General features: G+C 36.0%; 1 protein-coding gene across 1 annotated transcript in view; it reads left to right on the forward strand.

The window, feature by feature from the left end:
* LOC110450750 (fibrocystin-L-like) overlaps window positions 1–23,123 on the forward strand; it is a 109,651-nt gene that overhangs the window by 42,468 nt on the left and 44,060 nt on the right. The window contains exons 16-27 of the mRNA XM_021498431.1: window positions 1,678–1,829; window positions 3,179–3,415; window positions 5,184–5,314; window positions 9,222–9,373; window positions 10,317–10,471; window positions 11,062–11,161; window positions 12,856–13,010; window positions 13,352–13,474; window positions 15,145–15,250; window positions 16,541–16,810; window positions 20,798–20,922; window positions 22,735–22,870. Coding sequence (XP_021354106.1) covers window positions 1,678–1,829; window positions 3,179–3,415; window positions 5,184–5,314; window positions 9,222–9,373; window positions 10,317–10,471; window positions 11,062–11,161; window positions 12,856–13,010; window positions 13,352–13,474; window positions 15,145–15,250; window positions 16,541–16,810; window positions 20,798–20,922; window positions 22,735–22,870 — 1,842 coding nt within the window. The remainder of the gene's footprint in view (window positions 1–1,677; window positions 1,830–3,178; window positions 3,416–5,183; window positions 5,315–9,221; window positions 9,374–10,316; window positions 10,472–11,061; window positions 11,162–12,855; window positions 13,011–13,351; window positions 13,475–15,144; window positions 15,251–16,540; window positions 16,811–20,797; window positions 20,923–22,734; window positions 22,871–23,123) is intronic.

The following is a 23,123-nucleotide window of genomic DNA, read 5'->3' on the forward strand; positions in this document are numbered from 1 at the left end:
GGGGATGTAGTAGTGACTGTCACCTCAGAGAGGGGAATGTAGTAGTGACTGTCACCTCGGGGGGGGGTATGTAGTAGTGACTGTCACCTCGAAGAGGGGAATGTAGTAGTGACTATCACCTCAGAGAGGGGTATGTAGTAGTGACTGTCACCTCAGAGAGGGGAATGTAGTAATGAATTTCACCTCGGGGAGGGGAATGTAGTAATGAATTTCACCTCGGGGAGGGGAATGTAGTAATGAATTTCACCTCGGAGAGGGGAATGTAGTAGTGACTGTCACCTCAGAGAGGGGAATGTAGTAGTGACTGTCACCTCGGAGAGGGGTATGTAGTAGTGACTGTCACCTCGAAGAGGGGAATGCAGTAGTGACTGTCACCTCGGAGAGGGGTATGTAGTAGTGACTTTCACCTCGAAGAGGGGTATGTAGAAGTGACTGTCACCTCAGAGAGGGGTATGTAGTAGTGACTGTCACCTCAGAGAGGGGTATGTAGTAGTGACTGTCACATCAGAGAGGGGTATGTAGTAGTGACTGTCACCTCGAAGAGGGGAATGTAGTAGTGACTATCACCTCAGAGAGGGGTATGTAGTAGTGACTTTCACCTCGGTGAGGGGTATGTAGTAGTGACTTTCACCTCAGAGAGGGGTATGTAGTGGTGACTGTCACCTCGGTGAGGGGTATGTAGTAGTGACTTTCACCTCAGAGAGGGGTATGTAGTAGTGACTGTCACATCAGAGAGGGGTATGAAGTAGTGACATTCACTCCCGAGAGGTGTATGTAGTAGTGACATTCACTCTCGAGAGGTGTATGAAGTATTGACATTCACTCCCGAGAGGTGTATGAAGTATTGACATTCCCTCCCGAGAGGTGTATGTAGTAGTGGCATTCACTCTCGAGAGGTGTATGAAGTATTGACATTGACTCCCGAGAGGTGTATGTAGTCGTGACATTCACTCTCGAGAGGTGTATGAAGTATGGACATTCACTCCCGAGAGGTGTATGAAGAATTGACATTCACTCCCGAGAGGTGTATTGACTTCCACCTGGGAATGGGAGATGTAGTAGTGACATTCACTCCCGAGACGTGTATTGACTTCCACCTGGGAATGGGAAATATAGTTGTGACATTCACTCCCGAGAGGTGTATTGACTTCCACCTGGGAATGGGATATATAGTTGTGACATTCACTCCCGAGAGGTGTATGTAGTAGTGACATTCACTCCCTAGAGGAGTATTGACTTCCACCTGGGAATGGGATATGTAGTAGTGACATTCACTCCCTAGAGGAGTATTGACTTCCACCTGGGAATGGGATATATAGTTGTGACATTCATTTCGAAGAGGGAAATGTGTATGTGTCGTACGATAATCTTTAAAATGTAAAATGTAAAATGTAAAAAGTAAATGATGTTCACTTTTTTATGGTATATCTTAAAACTATTTTCAATTTTGATAGGGTGCATTGCGCATTAAATCTATTTATAAACTTTCACCTCCGATGCATATTTAAAAAAAAGAATCAAATTGTATTCAATATCTTTTCTTAAGTTTGCATTACTGACGGATACAAACAATCATATGTCAGATTTTGATACAATGTATCCATCAAAATGATACAAACACAACAAGAAGCTGATGCAAGGATTTTTAATAAGTATTTTTGTACATTTTTTTTACAGGAGATTTCTCAGCATTTGTTGCTGAAGCCTCAGATTCACTCACAGTGACTGTTGCCAAGACAACGACAGGGATTCCAAAAGGGACCGTGGTAGCCTTGTCTATGGCAGGAATACCTGCACCTCTCGTGGCTCCAGGGGCATCGTCCAGCGAGGTAAGTCATAATAGGGAAAGCAGATGTGGGATGATTAAAAACAAAACACTTATGGTTGCTATTTTGGGCACATTTGGTTTTACTTTCCAAATTTTAGATTACAAGACTATTTCATCATGCCTTGAACTTTACCAGTTCAAGAAACCAATGGGTGGATTTTTCCTATTCTACGCCATTGAGCATGAACTATTTCTTTCTCATTCAAATCACCAGAATAAGTTCAGAAACCACTTAAACGCATCGCAATGTCCTCATTGCATCATCGGAATAGTGTCACTTCCTAATTGTCCTATTGTGTCATCACGCATGATTAATGAGGTGTATGAAAGTACTTTCTTATACTCCTTTCTAACCTTGAACAGTTCTGTTATATATGCCAAGAATGCGGAACAAGCCCTTTTTCCATTTTCTTCAGCGTAGATTTATTCTTACCAAGCTTATAATTTAATATGTAGGGCATATAGTGTGTGGTGATGCCTGATTGTGATCCATATTCCGTATTTGCGTATTGCAGAGGTATATTCTCTTGGGCGCAGGTATTGATTGTTAAGTCATTGGTTTGTATGAAAAAATTACGTCGTTTTCCCAAAAATTTATGACGTTACTCTCACAAAAAAGTGATGTAACAATAAATACGTGCTCCCAAGAGAAGAGAACTCTGCAATACGCAAAGACGGAATACACCAAATTGACTCAATTGAGTTATACATTCTGTTTATTGCACGAGCTGCAATATGTTTATTATGTTTTTTAAAATACAATTACAGGATTTTGGCCCGTATTCACGTACCAGTAATCTTTTTCATACTCAAGCTTGAAAGCTGTGTTCAAGTCAAACAATTCTTGAAGCTCACTTAACTCATGTAACACAGTCAAAAACTGTTTCGTCTAAATCATTGACACAAAGCTTATTTCTTAATAATTGATCATTGGCAAAATAAATTGGGCTTGAGCACAAAATCTGGGTTTGAGCATGAGAACAGTTTCCTGAATATGGGCCCTTATATATGTAACATTATACTATACACACCAGATACTCAAAAGGTGGTTTCTTGTTTATTATTTTATTCATATATGTAAGAGGGTATTGTGGTTTTTTAAAGAAAGAAAAAAAATCGTCTTCTTTGATCGAGTGAAATTTTTGTCCTAGAAATGAGCTCCAATATCTAGTGCGACGACGTCAAAATATTTTAACGTCACATCATGTTAAGTGATTTCAGCAGCAAGCAACAAGGAAATACCTGTAATCAAGTAAAGATACAATTAATTACCCGATATTGAAGATATAAAATTACATTATTTTATTGTCCCAGATTATTTGTTAGGACTTACTTGTTTTTATTTCTCAGGTACAATCTGCCATGGAGAAGCTGTTCAGCACACGTTGCCCATCGGTGATATCGAGCCCTGCTGGGAAGAAAGTGCAATACACTTTTGAGACCTCCTCCGCCACTCCTTCCTACAACAGGAACTACCGTTATTCAGAAATGGAAGCATTCTGCGGCAATTATGTCCTCAAAAACCCTAGATATATCTTCAAATCCGATTCAAATATCGACCCACTCTCCTTGACTCTGAGCCCAAAGGTAAATATATATAATTTTATAACATAATGTACTGTGTTATCCAGTGAATATACCCATCCCATACTTTTTTGTGTATTAACCAATGTTATGTGACCTATTAGCCCTTTGATTGGTTGTAACTTTCAATTGTTTTAATTGTGTCGTCACGACCAGGACAAGAACATGACGTCACAGACTTACGCACAGGAGTCAAAATGGCAGCTTTTTAAATTTCAAGTTTGCGTGAAAATTGTCGTTTTACGCAAATAAGTTCCACAAATCTTGAATAAATATGATAAAAAGGATCTTACACTCATTATCATTTCAAATGAAATTCATGAAACTCATCGCAAATTTTTCATTTTCGCTCGCCAAAGGCTTGCTTAATTAAACAATTCTTAGACTTGTTTCATAAATCTCATGAAATGGAAACTCATGGAAGATCCTATATTTATAAGCACATCATATGATTATGAACAAAGACATTTAATGAAAAAGATAATATGTAAATTATGTGTAAATTTTTGTGATCAGTCACTATATAAGAAACCACAAAACGACTACATATTACATTCCCATACATAATTTAAGGACCGATATTTCCGACAAATTGTGAGATTTTCAGCTAAACATTCATATAATGATTCTCCTTTTCGTAGCATAGTTAATACATTTAATTAATTTCAACCAAAAAGCTAACAATCATATGACCATCTTGCAAGATATTGCGAAAGAGAACCTCTAAATCATGTTAAACAATATAACAAAGCAGTAGAGGACGTCTTCTTAATTCATGAAAGGGAGGCTAGCGGGACAAGGATTCCTAATACTGAATACCTTATTGTCATTTACATAAGTATTATATTGGGGTACTTGTCCGGTTAACTAAAGTCACCAAATCTTGTTGGATTTTGACTGTTAATGGATTTGACAGTAAACCATTTTATTCAGGTAAACTATATTTCGTCAACGGGGGCAATAACATTAACTATTACCCTAAAGGTTTTCTATTGGTTAGTATGTAATTACCCATAGCGAAAATGACATATATTTTTGCATAACACAGGTGTCACTTAATCACGTCGCGTACTAATACAATTTCGGGTCACATCACGTAATTACTCAGACGTAGTTTTTGTTCGCCGTCCGCCGTGCCGCTTTGTTGTTAGTTATATTCATTAAAATGAACATGTTTGCATTCAAGCTTCAGATAAAATACGTTGTTTAAATAAATATATATAAACAAATCACTAGTAATATTATAGAAAATAAAATTTTGAAAATGGATCTTCATTTTGATTGTTTTGTTGCTATGCTGTTGCTAGGACCTTCGATGGAAGTTTTATATTTTCCTGCAAAAACATAATGATCTCAGTCTTCTGCGTTACCCCCTATTATACATACAGAAAGATGGCTATATATTTTGTTTAATTCATAGTTGGATCGACAACTTTAAAGCATTTTAAAATGTATAGTATTAGGAATGCAATTGATCTTTACATCATTTATGAGTTGACACTACTTTGGGTTTTAGGACATAAACAACATGAATCGCGTATGTCAATGAACCTAATGTTGTCATGACCTCATGAATGACACCATGCAAAGACATTAAACCCAAATCAAACAAAAATGTAGCAGAATTGATTTTTATTACAAAATGAAAGACTTTTATTTCATTCACATTGGCTAAAATGGAACGTTATAAAAAGAAAATAACCAATACAATACTTCTGTATCGTTATGAAATATTTCAAAATCCACTAAACCTTCACTGTCTGTGTTGTAGATGTGCTTTGCTCACCAAGGAGCCATTGGGGCTAACTTGAGAGTCTGGTATGAATATACAGACCAGCAATCGGAGATTGTTGGAAAGTGGTCAACATTGTCGAACGTCATTACAACAAGTGGGAATACCGAGTAAGTAGGTTATCCACGATTAGCGCACTACTTAGTCTGCAGGTTATCCACGATTAGCACACTACTTAGTCTGCAGGTTATCCACGATTAGCGCACTACTTAGTCTACAGGGGAAGCAATACTATAGCTCTACCAATATATTGCAATATTTACATTTCCACTGCACAGAGCCTAGATGTTTCTACCGGGCCCAATGTATGTTATTTCTGTATAACATACATTCTTTATTTCTGCGTGAACTGTAAGTTGATTAACATAAATTGTAAATATAAGGATTGGTTGTCATATTTTTGAAATGCATTGGTGTGAAACATAAGTGTGCACCATTCAATATGTAGGTAAGCCAATGTATGTTACACACCAATGCATGTCAAAAATATGACAACCAATCCTTAAATATTTGTCTAGTAATATGTATATTGCAATTTTTGAAATGGCAATGCATTTCAACATATTTACAAATAATTATTTGGGGTTAAAACACATTCATGGAATAACTTATCAGAAATAGCATAAATATTGAATCAATATTATCAAAATGCATCATGCTTGCTATGATATCTTTCAAAACTCGATAAAATAATTTTCCAATTTCCTTTGTTGATCTGATGGTTACTTTTGGTATTTTCTACAGGTTTATAAAATCATTAAACATTTATTGAATTTCTAGGTTAACAATATATTGTTATGCGTTGTAATATTTGCTCAAATATTGATATATAATTTAATCTTGCTTGTAACAAGCATTTTCATTGGCTTACAAATTTATGTTATCAGCCCATAACGTAAAAAAAATGACGTCGCCGTTTGTAATGCGCTTTTGATTGGCTGATACATCAGCGCAATAATTTCTAAGAGAAAAGAGTCAATCAATAAAAGTGAATTTCCACAGGGATTGTGTAAAGTAGATTAAATTATAAGGATTAACTTTAATATATTTTTCATGTTATGGAGCTATAACACAAAAAACTGGAGTGTACTCTCATCATAAACCGCTTCGCAGTTTATTTAGAGTACACTCCGTTTTTTGTGTTATATCTCCATTGAGACGAAGTCTCAAGTGCCCTAGCTATTGAAATTGCCCTTTGTCATGCGTCATGCGTCCGTAAACAATTTACATTTTCAACTTCTTCTCAGAAACCGCAAAACTGATTTCAATAAAAAAAATCAGGAATCTTCCTTGGTCAAATATGCACCGAAAGTGTGAATTATATGTTTCCCACCCCCAGGGGCTCTGAGGGGCGGGGCTAAAAGGGGTCAAATTGGCTTAAATTTTTAAAATCTTCACTCGTCATAGATGGAAGGATCTTGAGATACTTTATTAAAAATTGTGAATTTCATGACCCCCAGACTCCATGTTTACCCCTGGGGAGGGGGCGAAGTTTACTATAGTTTATAGGAAAATGATACTTTTGAGTATGTTTGGTTCATTTTCAATTGGAAATTAATCAAACTTGACAGACATTATAACTATGAAACAACAGTTTGATACGTTTACAGTTTGGGCCCGGGCTTGCCCCCAAGGGCTGAGGGGTGGGGCTACAATAAAAGGGGTCAAATTGGCTTAAATTAAAAAATCTTAACCAGACCAAGATATGCTGGAAACAAGTAATCTACATCGATGGAAGGGTTTTGAAGGGTCTTAAAGCGCTTTATGGCTAAAGCTAGAAAAATGATACTTTTGGGTATATTTGGTTCATTTCCAATTGGATATCATTCAAACTTGATAGACATTATAACTTCGAAATGACAGTTTGATACTATGACAGGTTGGGCTTTGGCCATCTATGAATTCTTCTTCAGACTCAGATATGCTAGAAACAAATAATCTTCATAGATAAATGGAGGGGTATTCCGTCTTTGCGTATTGCAGAGTTATCTTCTCTTTGGAGCAGGTATTGATTGTTACATCACTTGTTTGTGATAGTAACGTCATCAATTTTTGAGAAAACTACGTAATTTTCTCGCGCAAACCAATGACGTAACAATCAATACCTGCTCCCAAGAGAAGATACCTCTGCAATACGCAAAGACGGAATTCAGGTGCTTTATCAAAATAATGAATTTCTTGACCCCCAGGCTCCACTTTTGCCCCTTTGCAGGGGGTTAAATTTACTACAGTTTGTATAAGAAATTGATTCTTTTGGGTATATTTTGTTGATTTGATTGAAATTATAACCATGAGATAACAGTTTGATACTTTGAAGATTTACATAACTCAGGTGACCATATAAATCTACCATCAAATATCATAATATATACATACTAAACCATACATTTCTCTTTACATATTGAATATCTGAAGATTTCATTCAGTAAGAAATATTTCAACAATAACATATCTAAATTACTCAGGGGTATTTAACTGGAACACATTTTAGGTAAATGATACAATCGTATGCAACACTTGCTGATTGGCTGATTTATTTGTACGAGACCTTACTCAGGAAATTCTTACTCGTGTATATTTGTTATAGAATCTTATACAACATGAACCTAACACAATAATTGATAGTAAGTGTAAAGACAGGTTAATGAAAGGAGTTGACAATACAACGGCTACCTGAAGTCTCTCATTTTTATTTTGAGATTTCAAAACATCCTTGGGCAAAGGGGACTAAGTTTTGTATAAACGGTGGTAGTGGTACCCCTGGGGGCAGAGAAGTGGGGTCCAATAGGGGAAATGGAGGTAAAACCTTTAAAATCCTTCTTTAACTGTTGGGATTAAGGGATTTCATCCCAATTTGGTTTGGAGAATTGTTGGGCCAAGGGACCTCAATTTTGTATAAACGGTGGGTGTGGCCCCCCTGGGGGCAGAGGGGGGGGCCGAATAGAGGAAATAGAGGTAAAATTCTTTGAAATCCTTCTTCTACCGTAGGGATTAAGGGATTTTATCCCAATTTGGTCTGGAGCATCCTTGGGCAAAGGGGACTCAATTTTGTATAAACGGTTGGTGCGGCCCCCCTTTGGACAGAGGGGTGGGGCCGAATAGGGGAAACAGAGGTAAAATCTTTAAAATTTAAATTTAAAATTTCTTTCACCGTAGGGATAAAGGGATTTTCTTCTTATTTGGTCTGGAGCATCTTTGGGCCAAGGGGACTCGCTTTTGTATAAATGGTAGGCATGGCCCTCCTGGGGGCAGAGCCCAATAGGGGAAATAGAGGTAAAACCTTTGAAATCCTTCTTCTACCATAGGAATTAAGGGATTTTATCCCAATTTAACCTGGAGCATCCTTTGTCAAAGGGAAATACATTTTGTATAAACGGTGGGTTTGGACCCCCTGGGGGCTGAGAGTTGTGGGCCCCAATAGGGAAACTAGAGGTTAAAATCTTTAAAATCTTTCTTTTCTGTTCCATTGGAGGGATTTTATGTAATAAGAATAATTTCACATGGTTGCTTTATTATCCAGGTGAGCGATACAGGCCCTGTGGGCCTCTTGTAATTTTGAAATTTCAAAACGTTTTTACAGTTGTTTCATTTTACTTTCATCGGAATCATTGAATTGCTGGTACATTTAGCAGGCAAGCATATAATGTCCATTACAAACAAGAAATTCTTTTCGTTTCAGCATTTCATTAATATTCAAATATCAAAGTCTCCTTGTCAAACAGAGAAATTCACAATTCTGGTCAGGGACAAATATTTTCGTCCTATCCTAGGGTAAAGACTAGGGAATTTCCCTGTCACAACAATTATATGACGTACAATTAGGAAATGTTGTAGTAGTCATTGGCAACACACACTTAACTTGTGTTTATCACGACACTGACTTGTTTAACCTCAGTTGGTAAAATTACACCAATTGACATTGAAATAGCGATAGGTTTACTAGAATTTATAGTAAAATCATATTCTAACTGAGATACTATCCATTGCATGTATGATTTCTGAGTTTTTCATTTGTAGGTGGGAGTACAGTTGCGTTGAAGTCCTGTCTGCTTTAAGTGCTAAAGCGACCGGCGGAACTAGATTCTACCTTAAAGCAGTGTACATCTATCGCTCCGGGGACGTTTATATCGATGAGGTGTTCTTTGGCACATCTCCACCAACAACCGACGGTAGTTAATCCGATCACATTTTAATATTTTACATAAAGACAAAATATATAAATGAAATATGTCAGTGTCTGATCAATCTCAAAACGAGGCTATCATTCCATTTTTTTTCCTTTAATACAATTTAGTTTTCAGTATGATTTAAAATATACTTGATACTTAAAAAAGTAACATCAGGCCGATCGATCAGTACATCAAACTATTTCAATAATAACACGCCTGCAACAAATTAATTGGGGAGGAGTTTATACTAGCATTGGGTTGTCCGCGCATCTGTCTGTGTACATAACGATATTCTCACTACTCTGTCTTAGTTACAAAAAGCCATTGCACTGAAATACTATAAGTTACCTTCCCATTTACCCACTTTTGCCCCACTGTTTAAACGAAAATATTGTTTGCGCATATTCGTCAAAAGGCACTACACTGTTTTAATTGATACCAGTGGTACCCAAACATTTACGCTGAAGGAATGCGAATATAGCATATCATTTTGAGTGTCCTCGGTTTATTTATGAAGCTATGCACTCTTGTTTAAAATCGTTGTTTCTATTACTCCTCTGTAGATGCAGTAGTGATTTAGATTGTTCTTAGTTCAGAGACACAATTGGAAATACCTTCCTTGGTTTTGGAGTAATACCCCTTTGTTTTAAAATGTTGATCGCATTAATCCTCCCAAGGTGCTGCAGCAATTTATACCATACTTGGTACAATGATACTGTATATCAAGAGGTGATATGTTAATAAATTGGAGTAGCCTCCCCTGTTCCTGAAGTTATGTCCCTTCTTTTTTTAAATTTCTAACTGTTTTTTTGCACGGACGGTTAGTATTTAGTCTGTTATTCTGGCAACAATCATATTGTAATTAAGAAATTCATTAAATATAATGTGAAATGATTTTGATAACAGAAGTGCAGCAAATTTATATAAGTTGTTCATTCTAAAGTGGGTATTGCAAAACAACGCCTGAAGCCAGCCAAGCCGAACGGTGTTAAGATTGCCAACGTTACAGTGGCGGAGTCCTCAGGAAGTCACCACGTCACACTTTTCCCGCTGAATTGTGGAAACAACTTCCCTCTTTTCACGTCCGATTCGGCACAGGTAAAAAACATCAATATTCACTGCACCCTGTGCAGATTTTTCTCATATGTAACAAAATAAGGAATTTGAGCCTATTCACATTAATATTTGAACTCTATTTTTCCAAATAGGATGCCGACTCAAAACTGAATAACTCATTCTTTTTTAGCAGAACATAATTGTTAAAAGATGTATGTATGAATAAGCAATATTAGAAAAAAACGTGACCTGCATTATGATACTAGGAAAAAAGTTCTCCTCACTAACACACCGGTAGTTTATGTTAACAAATGCATGATCAGTAAATTTTGGTGCAATTCAAAAATTAGTGCTATAAGCATTAATTTCTTCTGAAATAACCCCGATTATTGGAAGTTTGTGTTTTATTCATAATAGACAAACAACTATTGTCTTATTTGTTACATTATTTGGAATGTGATAAACAAAAGGGAGCCTTTATCATGTTGTTTATAATATGTATAATTTGACTTGATTAACTTTTTAAAACATTAATAAAAATGAGTACATCTATTAAAGTAAAAAAATGTACTGAAAGAGATAATTTATAAATAATCAGAGTAAATTTATCATATTATTATCTTTTGTTTCAGAGACCCATTGGAGCCGATGTGGCAGTGTCGCGTGTTCAAGCTGCCTCCGCACCAATTCAAGGAACTTTCAACCTAACGTTCCTAGGATCAACTATTAGTTGTAAGTTTCGGGCATTTATATATATTACATAAGTTTCGAAATTTGCGGAAAAAAATCTCCGATCATGAATCTTATATAATAAAGTCATGTTATTTTTGGAAAAGAAAATAGGGAAAATTCACTTTTATATCTATATTAATGTGAATTCCTGTTATCAACCATTCTATCCACACTTACAAAGAAATGATGACAATCACTTAACCGTCAGTTTGGAAATATTTTCTTGGGTGTTTGTGTTATTTATTTTTTAAATAGTGAAAAACGTTTCCGCGGTTATGCTTTGATATTCACTCACAGCGTTTGTTAAATATCTCACAAGATTATCGTTTATGCACTTTTGTAAATAATGCATTTCAAAGAACTAGGAATTCTGAAACCTAGCAAATGTGAATGCTATAGTTTTATGGTTAAATGGTTTAAAATTATAACAACAAATGAATAATATATATATATATATATGAAAATATATGGTCAAATTTCAGCATTAAACATATACTTGTTGTATGCTTATTATGCCAATTCCTGAACATAGGTATTGTGTGTTTTAGTTTTATTAATTGGGACAAATATATAAATATCAGTCAAGACGTGATGGAATTTTAAGTGTAAAAATGTTTTTTTATTAGAAACATGCCTGAAGCAATACGGAGACGTGTGCACTGGTTGTGTCATGTAACTCAAAGATGTAACTTAGATGGTTAGAGCATGAGGATGCATAGATATGTGTAAGGAGGGTACAGATATATAGCTCATTTAGCTATCACAAACTGGAATAACATTTAGTACCCTAAAACCTTGATAATAAGCATGATTAGAAAATAGGCCCGCCTTTAAAATAAGTAATGGATTCCTTGCAGTCAAATGTATCTTAGAAATAAGCATTGGATTCCTTGCAGTCAAATGTATCTTAGAAATAAGCATTGGATTCCTTGCAGTCAAATGCATTTATCTTAGAAATAAGCATTGGGTTCCTTGCAGTCAAATGAATCTTAGAAATAAATATTGGATTCCTTGCAGTCAAATGTATCTTAGAAATAAGCATTGGGTTCCTTGCAGTCAAATATATACTAGAAATAAGCTTTGGGTTCCTTGCAGTCAAATGTATCTTAGAAATAAGCTTTGGGTTCCTTGTAGTCAAATATATACTAGAAATAAGCATTGAATTCCATGCAGTCAAATGTATCTTAGAAATAAGCATTGGGTTCCTTGCAGTCAAATGTATCTTAGAAATAAGCATGCTTTGAAAAAAGGGCAGAACTTATTGTCCTGTCAGAAATAGTGGACAATGCAAATCTGCGGTCATTTTGTGTTAAATTAAAAGTTGAATATGCTTATAGCAATGTAATTAGATCAAATTACCCCGGGGTTTTTGACGGTAAATTATTATGAATATTCCTAGCAATATACATTTCAGGCTTGGACCATTTAATGGTTTTTTAAAAAAACCCAAAAAGCCTTGGAAATAAGCCAGGTTCGAAAATAAGCCTTTGGTTCCTTAGCATACACAACAATTGTCCGCGACTTATTTTTTCGAGATTTCATGGTTTTAAAAACAGATATACATGTTTTATTCAATGAAACTCACATTATTTCTTATTGTTGTTATTATTGAGTCTTTGATCCGTGACATTGAGCAAAATGAATCACTCTATCTTTTATGTTGTTGAAGAGTTTTCTTTTTTGTTTTTCAAAAGCGATCCCAGCAAACATTGATACAGATGATTTAGCAGATAACCTGAAGACGATCAATGGACTTAATGAAGTATCCGTTTCCAAGAAAGGGGATTGCGCCAACTTTGAATGGACGATTCAGTACACCTCACTTGCTGGGGACCAATCATTAGTCCAGGTAATTTTGTCAGCATGCCATTGGCTAATTAAATATCACTTTCCAGTGGTACTTGTTGTTTGTTAGCCTATGGTGTAAACTGTTATGGATTGTAAACATAAGTTCAGTTTTGCTGTGTAGTCTGATCAATGATATTACTGTAAATAACCTTAGCGGTTGTAAAGTATTTTGAAAAGTAACCAACATTGATCTTCTACTAATAAAAAACAAATACGAGTAAGATTATTTTCTAAAAACTTTTTTTGATAAAAGTTTATCATTTTATCGTACAATTTTACGAAATAACAACGACCATTTGTGTCTCAATTAAAATATAAATCTTCTATATTTGGTTTTCTAAGGTGGATCCCAGCCAACTTACAGGTGAATCCGTTGTCATGACACCCAAAGATGTGACTGACGGCCATGTTGTTTTTGATGCCTTACCTGGAGAATTCTTAAGAGTTCCACACGACAAGGCACAGGTAATTTTGCTGAAGCGAAAATCAAAATATGTCTTTTATTTCAAAATATTAACATTATTAAAAGCACTAATCATGCACAAGTTGAATATGTAATTTAATATCTCTACTGCGAGAGACATTAATAATATTTGGTACAAATTATCTGTAAAGTAGATCTGTATCAATTTTGAGAAACATAGATAATATAACCATGCTCATATGTGAAAAATTCTTTCAAAAGTCTGTAATTCAAATGTCATATTTTCACGTGAATCCGTGAAACTATTCGATTGAGAATTCAAACTTATATTGCATATCCAATCTACATATATTTGTACATACATATCTTTTAGCACTCATTTTGTAAAATGAATTCTTCATGTATATTTCATTGATCACAACATTAACCCTTTCAACCCTATGTAACTTGAGTAGACTCTACCATTCATTGATATGGATGAGTCGATTATGGTCTACAGTGGTGAAAGGGTTAATGCGATAATGGTTACCATCAACAGTGCAGACATTTAAAATCAACAGTTTAGCTTTGATAATTAACCCAGTCACACTTGTTCTCAGGTTAAGTGTAAAGATAGGATAGCGACCGGATCACTGGGTCATTTTTAAGTAAAACGCCATTCTGTCTAGAAAAGAATTGCAGTTAAGTTGGACGACCAGATATAAGAGATGAATGGAATAGCGTTACACATGAAAACTCCAGTGCTGAGATCTATATGATATATCTACGGATATGAAACGGGCAAAGGGAAATAAGCCACACATTATTGTTTCCTATTCGTGACAGAACTAGTCGCCAACACTATATACACCATCCTCAAACTTCAGTAGGTTTCGCTCACTTACGTTACCTGCTTCCCTGTAATTTGTCATGACAAGAATGAAGGCACGCAGTTAGCAATTTAATTGGTTTCAGGTAAAAAAGAAACGCTGGCTAATTAAACGTAAAGCTGCCCAGCGATTCTTTTGATGCATATTAAAGAATCAAACTAGTCTACTAGTATCATGAAAAAGGTTGTGAAAAATAACCTTCGTTTTCGTCATCACGTTTTCCCACAAGTTCTGACTTCTGTAAATTGTTGCAACTATTGTTGTATGTGCGCTTTTCGCGGAATTATTCAACTGCAAATTAAACAATGATGTAAACATTTTCATTTCAAGAACTTTTTGTAATATCTAGTTCGATACAAAAGAAAACTTTGTATGTTTATATTTGATGCCATTTGACGATTGATAGTATCCTCAGGAATCAAAAGGCTACAGCCAATAACCAGTGTGGGCCGTTCACATTGAATTCACGGGTATCTGTTGAAACTTTAAAACGGACACTGTAAATAGTTTCACCGTTGAACAAATCCACAGCGTAATTTAACGCATTAAAAGTTTACGGTAGGGATACACGATGAAATGTTGAAAATATGGTGTTAAATGTTGTAATGATTTTCCAGACGAAAACGCGAAAATAACACAGTGGAAATTCAAATCTGTGTACAGCTTTTGAAAGTATTATTTTCTGTGACACACAGATTAGTTAACAGGTTAGTTAACAGGTTAAGTATATATTAAAGTTAAATGTCGAGTTTGTACAGGTAAAACGCTGATCCCTAAGGAAAATGTTTAGCTATAATTGGTCAATATTGAATCGTTACAAGTTATATTTGCGTCCACTACAGGTGATGATGTTGATTAATGACGTGCCGACCAAATGCTCTGGTACCTGTGACTTTGAGTGGCTGACGGGTAATACACCTACTGTAACGGGAATATCACCTGGCACAGGTGAGTCCTCCTCTTCTGGTTTACATACCGGCGATGCAAAACAAATAAATAAAAACAAAAGCTTTGATAAGAAGTAATAACTTCCAACATCAGAAAAATAAATAAATATTGAGTTGTTTTATCAATCTTGAGCCCAAACATCTTACTGGAGTGAACACACATATTTAAAAAAAACACCTACCGTCTTTGTTTTAATTTTTTTGTCTTTGTTTTAAAATCAATTATAACATAAAGTTACCAATTGAACTCAAAATCGATAAAATGAAGGCAAAGTATTAACAAAGGAAAGCTTGATATTTAAAACCCTTGACAAGGACAAGTACAAGGAAAATACATGTAGGACCATCTGGTCCGGAAGGGGAAGCGTCTTCTGCTTCATCGTCGACAGCCGCTATTTGAATCTAAGTCAAATCCAAGTTATGTCATGTCCTCATATTAAGAACGTGCTTATCGACAACAAAACCACAAGACACTCTAATGAGCATAATAAAAAATCGGTCACTATTCCGTCTTTGCGTATTGCAGAGTTATCTTATCTTGGGAGCAGGTATTGATTGTTATGTTATTGGTTTGTGTGAGAAAATTGCGTCGTTTTCTCAAAAATTGATGACGCTACTCTCACAAACAAGTGATGTAACATTCAATACCTGCTCCCAAGAGAAGATAACTCTTCATTACGCAAAAACGGAATATGTCAGTTGTGTTGTTATATATATTCAGACTGTGCATTCAGTATAGCTGAGTGTCCGTCCTGTGGACAATATTCAGAAAAGAATCACAATTTCGTTTATTACTGTGCATTAATGAAAAACCTGTCTAGGGCAAGCAAAGGGTATAAGAGTTGTTTTATATTACATTCCCATTCCCTGTGCATGACGTCACAAGGGGAAAACAATGACATGACGTCACGCAATTGGAAACATAACCATTCCACGATGAGAAAATTGCTACCCCCTTTTTTTGAAAAAAAAAATCTGCTGATTGAAGTGAGAAAAAGCTCTTTATTGCTCATGTTTGTAGAATAAGGAAATTCCATCCGTCCCATGTTTCATTCTTTTTGAAAATCTTTTGTAATTTCTTTATCCGACAACCCTCTGCATGAAAGTTATTGTCTTTTTATACTATACCTTTGCTCACATATTAAATGTAATGATATTTGATTTCGTCGGAATTTAAATTAAAAAAATAAAGCATAACTGATTCAAAATTACGTCATAGGCTAAAGGAGTAGGACATTATGCACAACTTTTTCAACCATTATGGTGTGAAAACTTATGGTTGTATTTTAAGGACCAACTGGCACAGTCGCTACCATCTCTGGAACTGGATTCAGTGGAACTTCTGCAAACAATACTGTTATGATAGGAGGTACAGCCTGCACTGTTAATGCCTCCACAACCACTTCCATCACGTGTACTATTGGTAGCGGCCCAGAGGGAGTTTACAAGGTGGATGTCAACGTGGCGGGTTCTGGGTTGGCACAGCACAGTGGTGGAGATGTCACTTATATATACTCAACAGGCATCGACAATTTCTCACCTGGTTCCAGTAGTTTAGGGGGTACGTATAACATCAACAGTTTCCCCTCCGCCTCTAATAAAGTAGTGGGTACGTAAAATATCAACAGTTTCTCACATGCATCGAGTTTTACATCAGCCCCCAGTAGTTTAGAGGGTACAAATAATATCAACAGTTTCTCATCTGCCTCCACTAGTCTAGGGGGTACATATAATATCAACAGTTTTACATCAGCCCCCAGTAGTTCAGAGGGTACGAATAATATCAACAGTTTCTCATCTGCCTCCACTAGTCTAGGGGTACATAGAATTTTAACAGTTTAACATCAGCCCCCAGTAGTTTAGAGGGTACAACTAATATCAACAGTTTCTCATCTGCCTCCACTAGTCTATGGGTACATAGAATTTTAACAGTTTAACATCAGCCCCCAGTCGTTTAGAGGGGACAACTAATATCAACAGTTTCTCATCTGCCTCCACTAGTCTAGGGGGTACATATAATATCAACAGTTTTACATCAGCCCCCAGTAGTTCAGAGGGTACGAATAATAACAACAGTTTCTCATCTGCCTCCACTAGTCTAGGGGGGACATATAATATCAACAGTTTTACATCAGCCCCCAGTAGTTCAGAGGGTACGAATAATATCAACAGTTTCTCATCTGCCTCAACTAGTCTAGGGGTACATATAATTTTAACAGTTTAACATCAGTCCCCAGTAGTTTAGAGGGTACAACTAATATCAACAGTTTCTCATCTGCCTCCAGTAGTCTAGGGGGTATATATAATATTAACTGTTTTACATTAGCCCCCAGTAGTCTAGGGGATATGTATAATATTTACAGTTTTACTTCAGCCCTCAGTAGTCTAGGGGGTACATATAATATTAACAGTTTTTTTTATCAGCCCCCAGTAATCTAGGCTGTACATATAATATTAACAGTTTTACATCAGCCCCCAGTAGTTTAGAGGGTACAACTATATAAATATCAACAGTTTCTCATCTGCCTCCAGTAGTCTAGGGGGTACATATAATATTAACAGTTTTACATCAGCCCCCATAGATCTAGAGGGTACCTATAATATTAACAGTTTTACATCAGCCCCCAGTAGTCTAGGGGGTACATATAATATTAACAGTTTTACATCAGCCCCCAGTAGTCTAGAGGGTACATATAATATTAACAGTTTTACATCAGCCCCCAGTAGTCTAGAGGGTACATATAATATTAACAGTTTTACATCAGCCCCCAGTAGTCTAGAGGGTACATATAATATTAACAGTTTTACATCAGCCTCCAGTAGTTTAGAGGGTACAAATAATATCAACAGTTTCTCATCTGCCTCCAGTAGTCTAGAGGGTACATATAATATTAACATTTTTACATCAGCCCCCAGTAGTTTAGAGGGTACAAATAATATCAACAGTTTCTCATCTGCCTCCAGTAGTCTAGAGGGTACATATAATATTAACATTTTTACATCAGCCCCCAGTAGTTTAGAGGGTACAAATAATATCAACAGTTTCTCATCTGCCTCCAGTAGTCTAGAGGGTACATATAATATTAACATTTTTACATCAGCCCCCAGTAGTTTAGAGGGTACAAATAATATCAACAGTTTCTCATCTGCCTCCAGTAGTCTAGAGGGTACATATAATATTAACAGTTTTACATCAGCCCCCAGTAGTTTAGAGGGTACAAATAATATCAACAGTTTCTCATCTGCCTCCAGTAGTCTAGGGGGTACATATAATATTAACAGTTTTACATCAGCCCCCAGTAGTTTAGAGGGTACAAATAATATCAACAGTTTCTCATCTGCCTCCAGTAGTCTAGGGGGTACATATAATATTAACAGTTTTACATCAGCCCCCAGTAGTTTAGAGGGTACAAATAATATCAACAGTTTCTCATCTGCCTCCAGTAGTCTAGGGGGTACATATAATATTAACAGTTTTACATCAGCCCCCAGTAGTTTAGAGGGTACAAATAATGTCAACAGTTTCTCATCTGCCTCCAGTAGTCTAGTGGGTACATATAATATTAACAGTTTTACATCAGCCCCCAGTAGTTTAGAGGGTACATATAATATCAACAGTTTCTCATCTGCCTCCAGTAGTCTAGTTGGTACATATAATATTAACAGTTTTACATCAGCCCCCAGTAGTTTAGAGGGTACAACTATATAAATATCAACAGTTTCTCATCTGCCTCCAGTAGTCTAAAATTGTACAAATACTATCAACAGTTTCTCATCTGCCTCCAGTAGATTAGAGGGTACAAATAATATCAACAGTTTCTCATCTGCCCCCAGTAGTCTAGGGGGTACAAATAATATTAACAGTTTTACATCAGCCCCCAGTAGTTTAGAGGGTACATATAATATCAACAGTTTCTCATCTGCCTCCAATAGATTAGAGGGTACAAATAATATCAACAGTTTCTCATCTGCCTCCCGTAGTCTAGGGGGTACATATAATATTAACAGTTTTACATCAGCCCCCATTAGTTTAGAGGGTATGTATAATATTTACAGTTTTACTTCAGCCCACAGTAGTCTAGGGGGTACATATAATATAAACAGTTTAACATCAGCCCCCAGTAGTTTAGATGGTACAACTATATAAATATCAACAGTTTCTCATCTGCCCCCAGTAGTCTAGGGGGTACAAATAATATCAACAGTTTCTCATCTGCTTCCAGTAGTCTAGGGGGTACATATAATATTAACAGTTTTACATCAGCCCCCAGTAGTTTAGAGGGTATGTATAATATTTACAGTTTTACTTCAGCCCACAGTAGTCTAAGGGGTACATATAATATAAACAGTTTAACATCAGCCCCCAGAAGTTTAGAGGGTACAACTATATAAATATCAACAGTTTCTCATCTGCCCCCAGTAGTCTAGGGGGTACAAATAATATTAACAGTTTATCATCAGCCCCCAGTAGTTTAGAGGGTACATATAATATCATCAGTTTCTCATCTGCCTCCAGTAGTCTAGGGGGTACATATAATATCAACAGTTTTACATCAGTCTCAGTAGTTTAGAGGGTACAGTTTCGCACCTGTCTCAAGTAGTTTAGCAGGCATGTATAATATCAACAGTTTGTTTCTCACACACCTCGAGTAGTTTAATGGAACCTCCACGCAGAATGTTCTTGTCACCTACTTTTTATAGTTCTGGGGTAAGCTAGAGTATAGGTATCATCTGTTTCTCACCAGTTTCCATTAGGGGCCATGCTGATTTTACTGAGGGTGGCGCAGTGGATAGCAAACTTGCTGTTCGCCAAGGCCGCCGCGGATTGATTTCTCGATCGAACGTGCAGAGGTATAGGGTCACCTGCTTGACCACGTTGGTTTTCTCTGGGTACTCCGGCTACCTCACACATAATGATCCCCCGCGGGCTAACATATAGGCCAGCAAAAGTGATTCATATAAGTTAAAATAATTTGAATAATTGTTGTAAAATAAATGAAGTTGATATATAGTTTATATTTTCTTCGATGCTTATTTACGTGTAAAGTGTATCTTCCAGTATATAGCTACATGTTCTTGGGGTACGGTCACTGTTTATTAAAAAAGCATGCATGCAAGGGTTAGGCGTCTGTAATAATAAGTAATAAAACATTACACTTGAAACTCGTGCATCATATTTTATTTTTTTAATTTTCCTGATATTACTTGCTGATTTTATTGTATTTATAATCATCAACCTGATTTCATTGTATTTATAATCATAAACCTGATTTCAATGTATTTATAATCATAAACCTGATTTCAATGTATTTATAATCATAAACCTATCTTAGTCTTCCCGATTTTACTTAATTCCATCATGTCGCCATCAGTTTACAGTTAAGTACAGTTAGTTTAAACAATATCATATTTGATAATTACGACAATGGTCATACAGAAACACATGTAGTCGATGTTTAAGTATTTGGCAGCAAGCTCATTAGGTAATTTAAATGTCATCTCGTTTATAAACGCTTACAATGAGCAAAAATATTTTGCATTGAACTAGGTGGCGTAAATCTGACTGTGAACGGATACGGCTATCGGAACGACGCAACAGTGGCCGTTGGTGGTCAAGACTGTCCGGTCATATCCAGGTCCACTGACCAGCTTGTTTGTGTCATACCACCCAAGGTCAGTATAGCAATATATTAGTGGTTATTTTCATTTCGGTCGGACGTTGAAAGGTTTTTGGTCACCAGTCCGACCACGTGAATTTTCAGTGAGTTTTCGGAATCCTCCCATATTAATACTCTCTGCGCGCGTCAATCTAACAAGAGGGAAAACTAAAATGAGGAAGAAAAACTTGTTTCATAATTGTTGTAAAATTAACATTATATATTATTTATTCGTATATATGTCGACATACGTGTATTTGTTATACTCTCTATATAAAACATGTGCGGAATAATGAGTAAAGGAGGGCACCTAGTAAAAAGTGATCCGTTTCTGTGGACGTAACTTTCCTAAAACAAAGGTGGTATATTCGTCACATGTGTTTTTTTTTATAAACATATATAGCTATACAATTACAGTAAACACTCAGAAAGTGTGAGCAGAGGAACTCGAGGGCTAGCGAGAAATGTTTTAATATAATTAAGTATCGTTATAAAGGATCAATGTACCTTTGCTAAAAACTGAAACTTAGCATAGTAAACCGTTTTTACCAGCATGGCTATATATAGCGTTGATAATCATTTCTGAAAAGAAAACCATAACAATAATAATTTTGCAAGGTTTTTATGAAGACATTTTTAAGGTGATAAAAACAAATTATAATCAGCAACAGTGTTCAAAAATGTAGCTTGGCTAGATAGTGATTTGAACCCCGGACTACAGATTGTTGTACTATTATTCTACTGACTGCGCTTCCTGGTCGACGGAGGGCTGATCAAATCGCGCTTCGTCCGTTGTTCATGGTCCCGTCCTTGCATAATTCGGTTATTCCCGTTATTGTTATTTCTCAAAAAGTACTTGACATATCTTTCCCATTGGTCCGTTGTGCTCGTGCATGTTTCGACAGGCAGCCATCTTGGATTTTGACAGTTTAAGCTTTTTATCACTTTTTCTCAGGAAGCATATGTATTTTACAGATCTTTCTCATAAGCAGGCCACTTTGGTTCAAAACTGTATTGTGAGACTGATTGTAAATACAAAATTGTCAACAGGCAGCCATCTCTGACCGACTAACAGTTCAAGTTTAAATTTGTTATTGCCAATTATCTGGAAACACGGGTCTTTCAAATTCCACCTGCGGGTTAATTCCCCTTTGTCCTGGTACACAGTTGTGCATTTATTCCTTTGGTACCAACCAGTTCGACAAAATAGCCACTTGACAGCCGTCTTGGATTTTGAGAGTTAAGGTTTCTTATCGCCTTCATCTATCAATCCGACATATATAAGAAAAACGAAGAGAACTGAAGGGAAAAATAAACTGACATAAAACTAATGAAGATCTTACGATTATGGGCGTCAAGACCCCTATTGGATCTCCTGTATTTTACATATTTCTGATTCTTTCTGATTTCCTTTGGTGCTTTGTTACAAAATACTTCAATTTGTGTTTTTTGATAATGAAACAAAAACCTGACAAAGAATAGTTCAGAATATCCTTATATAACAGCCCATTATGTAATGGTCGAACATTCAGTTAAAAAACTAGTTAATAAGCTTTGATATACATGAACACAAATCTCGCTCTCTGATGTGATATTTCGTTGATCCTATGCAGGATGGGTTGTCAACAAATTTACATAATCAACTTTATTGTGAATATCCAAAACATAAACAGACATTGATTGAAAAAATTAAAATACATTTTTTTCACAACTAAATTGACACTATCTCCCCTACAGTGTTAATTTGGACTGTTATGACAGTATATATGTTATGTTTGTAAACAAGTTTAGAAAGGACTTATAAATTGTTTTTCTGTGTTAATTTAAGACGTCTGCAGGCGCTGTGCCAGTTGTTGTAGCCATGACCGGTATTGCCTCCTCGACAGCCTCAAGTTCATTTACATACGACTCCAGCATCACTGCGCAGGTCACTTCTATTACCCCAACCACATCAGGGGTCAAAGGTCAGTAATATTCAATGACATGAAGTATTTTAGATATGTGATACTAGGACACAAACTGCATTATGTCCTGTATGACGCCTGTTCCATAGATAATACCTTTGAATACTGGGTGTAGAAATGTGATCATGTTTACAGTACATGTCCTGCATGTTTTGTTTTCATTAATTATAATCATAACAAAATGTGAATGATTCCCATTTTGCCTTAATGATCCTAATTTCACTGCCAAATAAAGCACTGAAATATTTTTGCC

This window comes from Mizuhopecten yessoensis, unplaced genomic scaffold (assembly GCF_002113885.1).
Source record: "Mizuhopecten yessoensis strain PY_sf001 unplaced genomic scaffold, ASM211388v2 scaffold5467, whole genome shotgun sequence".
NCBI lineage: Eukaryota > Metazoa > Mollusca > Bivalvia > Pectinida > Pectinidae > Mizuhopecten > Mizuhopecten yessoensis.